This window comes from Lepisosteus oculatus, chromosome 10 (assembly GCF_040954835.1).
Source record: "Lepisosteus oculatus isolate fLepOcu1 chromosome 10, fLepOcu1.hap2, whole genome shotgun sequence".
Taxonomy (NCBI): Eukaryota; Metazoa; Chordata; class Actinopteri; order Semionotiformes; family Lepisosteidae; genus Lepisosteus; species Lepisosteus oculatus.
In genome coordinates, this window is record NC_090705.1 from 4,668,786 (window position 1) to 4,680,422 (window position 11,637).

The following is an 11,637-nucleotide window of genomic DNA, read 5'->3' on the forward strand; positions in this document are numbered from 1 at the left end:
TACCAAATGGGCTAGATGGGCTGAATGGGCTCCTCTCATTTGTATCCTTTATGATGTTCTTATAAATGTGACACAAGTGGTGCCACTCCCCTCTGAAATCTAAACAGTGTAAATTGTGGCAACGTCAGGACCTGGTCTCTAGGCATGTAGGGACTGTTGCTGTGCATGCTGGGAACCACACAAGTGGCCAGGTTTGAATTCTGACAAGGGCAGGGAGAACTGCACTTGGCACAGATGTTTTCTCATTTGCTAGCTTTTAAAAATATGAAAATCAGTACTTGTTGATGTACTGTATGGGTTGGTTGTTCCCTGTCTTCTCAACACAGATTTCTGTAACCAGTGACCTCAAATCTCTGTTGCAGGTGGGTTGTAAAGTTCTGAACTATTTTCATCAGTACATGCTGGGCTGTAACTATTTCTGGATGCTGTGTGAAGGAATATACCTTCACACCCTCATCGTGGTGGCAGTGTTTGCAGAAGAGCAGCATTTACACTGGTACTATCTGCTTGGCTGGGGTGAGTTTGATTTCTGGCAGTAAAATTTTCCATTTAAAAATACACAAAATATGTTATTTGTGGGGATACAAAAAAACATATCAATGTTAAACACAGTTTAAAACAAAACATAAAGAAAGCACAATGCTTACAGTAGTATACTTTCATTTTACCCACAGATCCCATTTGGATCAGCCACTATATCAGATACATCTGATGTTTATAGTGACCTGTTGATAGATGAATGTCAGATCTGTTAATAGTATGATGGTGTGATAAAAAAACACTTGACCTCGGAATGCATTTATATCTGCACTCCGTTTTTAAAAGCAACACATAATTGATAATTAACTGCGATTAATCCCTTGTGATTCATAAGACTGCTATTCTGTGAGATGCAGTGATACAGGTTTCGTATTTCCAGGGTCTGAGATTTGATCCCCTTGTAGTCCCACTGAGGAAGGGAGCTGTGCAGTATAAAGGTTCAGATGGAGAAGCAAAAATAATGTATTATTATTAATTATTGATAATAATAATAATTGAATTTATGTAAAACTCTTTTAAAAATCCCACAGATTTTTAAATATACATAGAGCAGTGAGGAATTATTTTACCACTTGAATTAAGGCACTCCTTAATTTAGCCAGGACACTGCTGTAACAAGAGTACCGTGAGATCAACAGTGTAGTGAGGACCACAGTTTAACACCTCATCTGAAGGACAGTGCCTTCGACAGCATATTCTCCTGCCACCAAACTGAATCAGAAGGTGGAGTGCCACCTACTGGTCTATCAACTCCACTTACAGTAGTAACCTGGTCTAGGCCCGGCCTTAGTTTCTGAAGTCTAATATATCCTGGCTACAGGACCGTAATAAGGCCTTTTCTTAACTCTTTTACTTTACAAATGATCTTTTCGGTTACTGGCACATTGAATGGAGTCGGATGAAATATAGGGCAGCCATAATAACGGTTTTGGATAGCATTTTGTGGTGCCTTTTACAGAGTTAATGTTGCAAGTTCTGAGTTGGGAGACATATGGCTTGTTTATCAGCTAATAACTAAATACACTTAGCTATCATGACTCTTCCACTGTTTAGAAGATGTTTCCTTATACATTTTTATCCTGGTACATTGTTATTAAAGGGCTGAATGCTATATTGAATATGCAGGTTACAGTAAAAGCCTTGTAAGGCCCTGTAAAATCCTCACTAAAGCACATTAAAAGAATAAAAGCTGAATCTTTGCCTATGTAGTTTTGTATAAGACGTCAAGTCATATAATATTTGAGGTATTCTGATTAATTTAGTAACTCAAATAATCAGTTAAATCCCTTATTTATGGTTTGTTAGCCATGTATTTTTTCCTCTTGTACACAATTTAGTGCAGTGTTCAAGGATGGATCCACTGTGCTTGACTGATAAATCAGTGACATAAACATGACATCTTTGCTATTGCTGAGGACTGGGAGATAACCTTGTACTGCATCTGTCTTATTCATGATTGTCCATGTCGGCCAATCCCATCTTTAATCAATTCTGGCACACATTGCCTCCTATGATATCCTGCCTGGCTTTCTCTCTTTCCATCCACAATTATAACAAAAAATAGTCATAATTCCAAAAGTCATTTTCTTTTGTTTATATATATATAAACAGTCATGGGCATTCAGATGTTAAACAATGTTATAAGTTTTAATCCAGAATTAATGTTTTCTCTCTTAATTTGATTTATTGGATTATTTTGAACTAAAGTTAAACGCCATTTAAAATAATCAATTTCCCAGTTTCATTCTAATCAATTAAACCCTCCTTGCTATTTACATTTTTCTCTGCCGTGAATGTATTAGATTTAATAATTGTGTGTAATTCTCATTAGAAACATCATTATGTTTCTAATGATGCTACTTTACCTGCTCCGTAGACTGTTTCTTTTACCAGTCTTTTCTCCTTGCATTGTTGTTACGCTGTGTAGGATTCCCTATAGTTCCTGCCTCAATCCACGCTGTTGCAAGAACAAAATATTTTAATGACATGTAAGTACTTTTATTTTTTTCTGAGCATTTGAATTCAAATTCCTTGTAAAATTTTATTACTGACATTTGCATTAAATCCATAATTTACTTTAATAGCTGCTGGATGAGTGTGGAAACCCATTTGCTCTATATTGTACATGGACCCATTATGGCAGCACTATTAGTAAGTCAATTTCAATCTTTCTTACTGAAAACCAGTAAATCCGGTAAATAACGTCCATTTTCTACTGAAAATGAAATTTAAAGTTGAAGCTTTCTTCCTACACCCTATGTTTGTAGACACCTCATGATCTTTTGAGAAGATTAGATTTTTTAAAGGAAACATACCAAACAGTAGTGCTTAGTTAAAAAAAAACGTTTAATAATATCTTGGTTCATGAAATGGAGCTAATTTTTACCTCCTGCGGAAACCTGTAGGGACTGATGATTTTTCTTTCAAATCTGGACATTCCTTAACACCTACTGTAACTGTGTCCCACCGTTACACTTTACTTGCAAACTGTGTTATTGTTTAAGGTCTTTCATACTGTACAGTATGTGACTTTTGAATTCTGATATAAGCTCTCAATTTGTATGTTTCAGGTTAATTTGTTCTTTCTGCTCAATATTGTGAGAGTGCTGGTCACAAAACTGAGAGACACCCATCGAGCAGAGTCTAACATGTACATGAAAGCTGTGAGAGCCACCCTGATCCTTGTCCCTTTGCTGGGAATCCAGTTTGTGATTTTCCCCTGGAGGCCAGAAAACAGACTCGCTGGAGAAATATACGATTACATTATGCATATATTAATGCATTATCAGGTAATGTTTTGAAAATGTGCAGCATTCCACTCTAATACTGAAAGTGTTGCAAACTGAAGTTTTGCGTAATTGTGAAGAAATGTGTTTTTTCTTTTCTTTTCAGGGTTTGCTGGTGGCAACAATATTTTGCTTTTTCAATGGAGAGGTAACTTTTCTTATTACGTTTGGGAATGCCAGTGTACATTTTGGTGTATGACAATATAAGATTGAGAATTGTAGCTCCTGTCAAAAAAGAATTTCTGTAGATGCCTTAAATATGAGAGATGAAATAATGTCTAGAAATGAAGATTGTCACTAGTGGCTGACAACACGTAGCTGGAGCATTGCATATTGTTGTGACTTGTGCCGACAAACACCGGTTGCATGACTCACGTGATGCCTCGGATAGACTCATTGCATACTCCTCATTTAAACTCTGATAACTCTGCCTGGTAAGGTAAGTCATAGTAAGTTAAACCATTAGGGTTTTTATAACTCCAACACCCTGCCATTCCACTCACTCTGCGACAAGGAACTGGCTGGGATATTCATCGTTCTTTGGCTTGCTGTCTTGTTTGCTCGGGTGTGGAATGGGGTTATGAGGTGCTGGTGGCATTAGAAAAGTTTGAGATCAAGCAGAAGAGACGAATCTGGAACAATGCACAGCATTTTTAATTTACAGAAAAATAGATTAAAAGTGTTTTGGTTCTACATAAAATGGACACAGGATAAGCTTTCAAAATCAAACAACTATTAACTGTGAGTAAACTTGCATCAGCATGTGTAGGCTGCAAAGTGGAGGTAAAGGTTTATTCCATGCTGAGAAGAGAAGAAACACAAAGTTTCGGCTGTGGAGTCTTCTTCAGGTGTCATGGCTCCACAGCTGAAACATTGTGTTTCTTTTCTTCTCTTCTCAGCATGGAATAAACTTTTAATGCAAATGGGGTTTGGGCTGAATATCTGAAGCCAGTAAATGTCTTAGGTATGAGTGTAATAGCGTTAGAAGCAAAGGGTAGGAGGGTAGGAAGAGAAGCATTAGGATATATGAAAATTATGGTATGATGTTTATTGCAGATATTGATTATTATGGATTGGGCTCCTTGTTATTCAGGATGACAAAGCCACTGCTGTTACATACACAGATCTGACACTTCCTTCAACACTGAGATCTCCACTAAGTTCAAAAACTGAAAAATGGTTTACAAGCGACATGCAAGGCTCATGAGCAGTCTTTAAGAAAAAGTATGGGCTTCCCAACAAGACCTCATTTGAACCATAATGAATATGCAGAAGTCATGCTACAGAGAGTGAAATAGCTGTTGAGATCTTCATGGCTTTTGGCAAACCTTTGACTGGACAGTGTAGCACTTCCAGATGTAATAAGGTCTAAGATATTGTTTTTGGAATGCGCAATGTTCCAGAAGATAAACTCTATATTAAAATTCAGTAAGTAACACAGTATGGTACTTATGTATGCTGGAAAATCTGATTCCTACCAAGAGTTGTATTGTGTATGTGTGCATACTGTACATCAATTCCAGATTTTTAATTCAAGAAAATTGTTTTAATAAAAAGAGTAATTAATGTCTTTGAACACAAACTGGGAAGCAAGAGATGTTCAGTTTGTATTACCTTCCTCATTATTCCTGAACATTATCTCTGGAGTGGGGCATTACTTTGTGCAAGTCTTGGCATAATTATGTTGCCCACAAGTTCCAAGAGACTTCTGTTTCTTGGAATTCTGTTGATAGTTTAATGTGGCATAACATGTGGCCACACACCTGCTCTTGTGTGGCTTCAAACAGTACCCACAGTGTTAAGAACATATGCCTGGAAAGCTGTTTTGCTGCAAAGTGAATATTTGACCAAGAATCTGTGCCCTAATAGCAAGCACCCTGCCAATTATGTACTGTACTGTATTATCCATCTACTGTATATCGCAGCTTAGAAAAATAACAGCCTCTTACTGGTTAAACCTCATAATCACTACTGTATGTGGTCCATTATACAGTTTATTATGCTATGGTAAGGAGTTCAAAATCTACAGATTGAATTCTCTAGCTGACTTTATAAAATAAGCTGCCAAATTCCATATACTAGCAAAAGATCGTTATGTAATGCAGTGGGTTTACTTTGCACAGTGTAGGTTTACTTATACATGTATATTGATCTGCTTTGTTTTTCATCTTAAAAGTGTTTTTTCAAAAGTGGATCTTATTCAGCCAAGTGACACAGATTGACTTGTTACAAGTGGGCTGAGCCTGTTCTTATTATTAGTAATAGTAGTATTGTGGGTATTGGGGTAGTTATTTATTTTAAAATGAATATGTGCTTTCCTGCTATATACAGTACTAATAATACTAAAATAATTAAGTCTTTATCCATCTCTTTATACAGTAGCTATACATATTGTACTGGTTAAATAGTTTAAGAAACGTTTAAGATTTGAAAAAGAACAAGGCAATACACGTATGAGCAATGTGGTTTGGGTACTTACCAAAGAACAATGACTGAGCAACTTTGAAAGGTCTTTGAAATGTTGCGTTTAATACTCAGGAAGGTACCGTACACAGTGCTGGAAAAAATACTGTAGGTCAATTAATACAGTAGCTCATGCATGAGCAGTCAGTTAAAATCACCATTGAAGCAAAGCTGTAAACAAGCTGGATGTGTCTGCAAAACAGATTAAGTATCTGAGAGATAAAGGATGCATTGACATTTAATAATGAGGCTTTGTGAGAACATTAGTTTCTTCAACACAACTGTTTGTTCTGTACCAGCTGGACATTTTTTTAACTCTTGTTAATTTCATGCTTTTGAACTCTGCCAAAGCTGTAATCATCCGTGCATCAGTAATTCCGTGTTGATTTAATGAAACGTGAAACACAACCAGGTACAAGTTGGTGCAACACACCTGGTAGCCATTGTGTCATCTTTGTATAATCGTCTCACTGGTAGCATTGCGTAATCTTCAAATGACACTTTGGCTGTTCAGTAAGTTAACAAGCCAGTAAATCTCCCCTTCAGAATATTGCTTATGCACAGTTCATCTCTGATGTATCTACCAACTGCTACTACAGCGATTGAAACACAGAATGATCTCTTTGGTGTATTTGTATGCTAAATAATTCTGTTTATATTACTTCTCAGGTACAGGCAGCTCTCAAGAGACAATGGATGCAATATAAAGCTCAGTGGGGCCAGCGGAGGAAAGAGCACTGCTCTATGCGATCTACTTCATGCACTACGACATCTATCACAGAGGTCCCAGTCTATCTATATCAGCCTGACTGTAACAGCGAACACTTAAATGGGAAACATTCAGAAGACTATGAATTGGTTGCATTAAAATCACAGGAGACGTATGCCTGACTGAAGAACAAGTGTTAAATAAAAAAAGATACGTTCACTTTCCTCCTCATACAAGACTCCAAAGCCCCAGGTCAGACACTAAACTGGCTGGCTTGACACCCAAGTTGCAATGTACAGTCTGTCTTGGCAGTGAAGGGCCTTCTGGGAGAGAGCTCAAGGGTATGTTTGTAGTCCAGTGCTGGGTTTTTTTAAAAGAAAGGAGTTCATATTCAAATGTGGTATTTCTGAAGCTGCTAGTTCCAAGCTCCCAAGGGCTGAAGATCATCCTACATCAGGATTTGTTGCTGTTCAAATACCAAAGGGTGTGTCAGTTCACAGACTGGTATGCTCTCCATTGATTCTGAGCCAAATGCATAAAAAATCCTTAGATGACAAATCATACTGTGTATCTCTGAGATGATATGGTAACGTTCCTTGGTGCCTAACTTAAGTTTGTGGGTCTTGTACATATTTCATCTGTTCCACCTTTTATGATGTTTGTAAGTATTGATTTTTTTCCATTTGTTATCACTTGTTACAACACCTGTTGAGGTCTTAAAAGCCTCTTAAAAGTACCTACTTGTGCAACAGCACATGTAAAGCTTTTGTCAGGTGAGAGTGTGTAAAAACTGAATAATGGACAAATTGAAATGTAACACTGCTGGACATTTCAGTGGGAGATTAAAAATGCAAATAGGAATAAACAAAATAGCACACAGCCAGAATGACTGAGACCCTGGCAGTAAATGAAAAGTACTTTGTTTTCTTTTGAATTTAATTGTTGGGATTCGTATGATGACCCTGTTTATACTGTATTGTATGTTTTACAATATACAAAAGCATATACAGTATATATATATGACAATCAGTCATTTTTTGTATTTATTATTTTCATATATTTACTCTTGATGACTGATGCATAGTGATGCGTTGGAAATATTAATGTAATTACTAATAAATTAAGAATTGTGTGAGTTGTACACCAGAAATGAGCACATCTACACTTGCTGTTTTACTTTAAAGCAGTAGAGAATTTGCCTTTAACTAAATTGTTAGTCGGGTTTGCACAAATTTTGAAAAAAAAAATCACATTTTGAAATATGAAAGTGAGGATATATTGTGGTTCACAATCACAAAGAAAAGTGCAGGAAACAGCTAGAAATTGTAAATACACTTTTTGTATTCAGTGATACTGTAAAGCCTTCTCCGCTCTTTCTAGGGGGTCAAGCCATGTTCTCCTATTTTAGGTCACTAGCTATGGAGAGCACCATGTTACATTTCCAAGTGGGTTGCATGTAACAATGGTGGCGTCAGTAACTTGACATTTCCTGTGTCTGATAACTTTAGTCCAGTAGTTCATTGAGTCCATTGAGCAAAAGGGGTGACAATTTACGCCAACACGTGTTCATATTTTGAAAATGATAAAAAGCTATACTCATGTGCGAAAGAACAGTGGTGTTAAAGGACAGAGACACGTAAAAATGGTAAATGCAGTTTTTACAATTATGTGTTATATGTTTAGATAGTAGCAAGATGTGTAACATTTTTTAACTCATATCAATTTTCAATACGGGATGGTCTTTTTGGTACATTCCTATCAAGCTTGTGCGCTTTATTTGTACATAATTATCTACATTACTGAAGAAATTAATAAAAACAAATATTTTTCTAAGAGATCCTTATTGGTGGTATTAGCATTATTAATTAAAGATTAAGATACAGTATGTCACTTTAAATCAGCATTTCATGTTCATGTTTTTGGCTTTGTGTGCAATACCTGCAGAGTTTTTCTTAAATAATATCTTCTCAAAAATGTTATTTTCATCATGCTAATATTGTTTAAACAAAATACTTACACAACCATGTTATGGAGTTTGCCTGCTGTTTACAGTAAAGAGGTCATTCCACACCTGAAGTGGATAATGATGTTGATGTTGTCTTTCCAGTGTGTCTGGTAAAAACACTGTACGCTTGATCTCTTTTCAGAACGTGGGTATCATGATGAAAGATCCAGAAAGAATCTGTAAATCATTGTTAGAATGAGAAAAACGGTGTAAATGTAGTTGCTTTAGTAGAGTGCTTTTTGTGCTACTACAGATGTAGACATTAAAAAAAAACAGGTGAGTCCAAGAATAAAGCTGTATGTGTGGTATCATGTTTATATTATAATTTATGTGGCAAATTGGTAAATCTAAAAATAATTGGGAGATTTAGAAATGTATATATTCACCAGTCCATCGGGCTAGTTGTAAAATGACCTGCTCGTTAGCTGGCGTCTGGACAGATTGCATTTTAAATAAATTTCCCAACACACAGCAGTCCAGAAATTCACAAAGAACCCCTCTTCTAGCCTGATTGCATCTGGATGTTCTTGTGCAGCCTGGATAACGAATTGCCTAACCACTAACACATAACTGCAACTGTCCAACACTGTTTACTATGGCCTTAGAAGTGAATTCTAATAAAGCTGTCATTTTTTTTTATTTTTTGTACCTTGGACCAGACTCGGCAGTGAAATCAAAAGCTCCAAGTACAATTATCCCATTTTTGGAATTATCACAAAGTTATCATAGAAATACAGGAGACAGCTTACTGTAGGTACTGCTCTTCCACTGGTCTCGCACCCGGGACTTCCCATAGTGCCTCTACCTCCTCATCTACACCTCTACAACAACTCCCTGGATCAATCCTCACAGTACACAGGGGAGTTATGCAATACAGCCTTATGGCTTAGTTCAGCCAGTTGAGCTACGCCAAATACACTCTGCATATTTAGTCTCTTTCCCATTATTAGGATCTAACCAAAGTACTTCAATCATTATTAGCCTGTATTTGGTATTGAGTACAATATAAGATGAGAACATTACATACTGTATGCTGGGCTGGTACAAAATATGCTTAACATAGTGAGCAAAGAAATTCAGACTGATGCTAATACGGACTTACTGTATAATTAAAGACATATTAGCCAATGTTTTTTGTGGTGAAGGATTGCTGTACTTTAAATCATTTGCACAGCAAATAAAATATGGGACCATTTCCATAATCCGAGATAAACTGATTAATAAACTGTATATGATTCAGCACAGAAAAGAAGAAAGACTGTTGCAATGCATACTTCCGATAGAGCAAGGAATTTTCCTTTTTAATGAGGCTAGAAATGTAAGGACGAAGGATATTGGAAGTTGTAGTGTTTCTGTTCCCTCCTGTTGTTTCACTGTCCCATTTCTCTCTCAGCCCCTGACATGACTGCGTCCGTTTCCTCCTGCATTACCCTATATAAGGAGGAAAGCCCACCTTCCCTCTCTCTTTTGCCACATGCCCTGCCACAATGTCCTGCGCCCCCTCATTCCCCTTCCTATCTCCCCTTCTGACTCACATGCCCACTGTAGACTAAAGTGCTTTACCCCGTGTTGTTGGAACTTAGACTCCTGTGTCCAGCCTGCTCTGTGTCACCATCCTGTTGCTGAAACTGTTTGCCGCAATATAGTTTGGATATTAGAAAACATTTCATTAAAAAAAAATGTTTTGAAACAATTTGTTTGTTGCTGTTTATATTCCTGTTTATATGCCAGGAGGATTAATGTGTTGGCATTTTTTAAATATGTTTAGCTGCCTAATTCTTTAAAATAGAGATGGAAGAGCACATTTAATAAAGACTCCATATTCAAAGTGCAATTTGCAGCCTTCCTGGGGAGAAAAATCTGTCATCTTTCCAAAATTTAGATTATGCAAAAAGATCAATATGTGTTCTCTTTGATGGGGTTGTTCATTTGATTGGAGAATTTTGATTATTCTCGCCTCTAGAGTACTGCTTTGTAATTTAAGTAGTCAGCACGTTTCACTATGCTGTATTCATTTTGGTGTAGAACGTCTTAAAATAATTTAAAATAAACATATTTGTTGAAATATCCATGAATGCTTCATGTAACTTTTAGTAATGGAATATCATTTTCAGCTAGGGTAGAGTCCTTAGTGTAATAAAATATTCACAATATTCTGCTTTCCAATGCCTAACTCACCGAATTACTATGATTAAACCTGACAACTTGTACATCCCAAGTTGTTTAAAAGACTGAATGATTCACATCTCATTAAAAAAACTGGAACCATTAATCATTCCATCATGATATACAGTAGTTCTAAAGGAATCATGAGTCATTCAATTATTTTTTAGATGTGTAATAATTTAACTAATACATGTGGGTATGTGAAGATATTGGTTTAGGTCAGTTGTTTAACTGATTAATATATCCATGAAGTAGTTACCTTCCTCTTAATTAAAGAAGAATTAAAGAATAATCAGATAAACTAATTGCAAATCTTTGTCATCAACTAGAAATACTTAATGGAGTGGAATACATTCAAAGCCATTTATATACATTTCTTATTTTTGTGCCTTTGTGTGCAATATTTATTAGAGCGTTCTCCTATACAAAATATAATATACTTGTGAAATACAATAAAAAAACTGGAAACCCTTCAACATTTGAGATCAAAAACTGAAAGCCATGATGATTTCACTCTACTATACAGTACATTGTTTGCTTGAATTATAACATACTCCTACAGTGACAAACTTTGCACTTTGAATTGGATTAAAATCTCAGTTCACACTCATTTACACAACCTGCTCTTCAATTCCCCAGTATTTACAATTAAAAAAACAAACATAATCTTTTCATACGGAGTACAGAACGATACAGTCTTGTGGAAATTCCCTGAAGCAACAACTCACACTGGCATTTAATTCCTTTCTTTAAATAGGCCAGTACATGCTTTCAATGGCCGACAGGGTTTTACTCATGCCACATGTCTCAGTTACCACTGTGTTCCCTGACTGTACGCAGGAATCTCTGTCATTCTGCCTGTGCCACACACTTTTCCTGAGTTCATCTTCACTCAGCTAGAATGTGTGGCCCATCTTGCTGGTGCACCAGCAATAAAGATAACAATTGCAATTGCAGCTGTGAAAACT

General features: G+C 36.4%; 1 protein-coding gene across 1 annotated transcript in view; it reads left to right on the forward strand.

Annotated features, from left to right (window-relative positions):
- calcr (calcitonin receptor) overlaps positions 1-10,874 on the forward strand; it is a 67,277-nt gene extending 56,403 nt beyond the window's left edge. Inside the window, exons 8-13 of the mRNA XM_006636015.3 lie at positions 363-516; positions 2,468-2,528; positions 2,625-2,691; positions 3,111-3,329; positions 3,433-3,474; positions 6,459-10,874. Of these exons, the coding sequence (XP_006636078.2) occupies positions 363-516; positions 2,468-2,528; positions 2,625-2,691; positions 3,111-3,329; positions 3,433-3,474; positions 6,459-6,680 (765 nt within the window). The 3' untranslated portion in view covers positions 6,681-10,874. The remainder of the gene's footprint in view (positions 1-362; positions 517-2,467; positions 2,529-2,624; positions 2,692-3,110; positions 3,330-3,432; positions 3,475-6,458) is intronic.
- Positions 10,875-11,637: the final 763 nt, after the last annotated feature.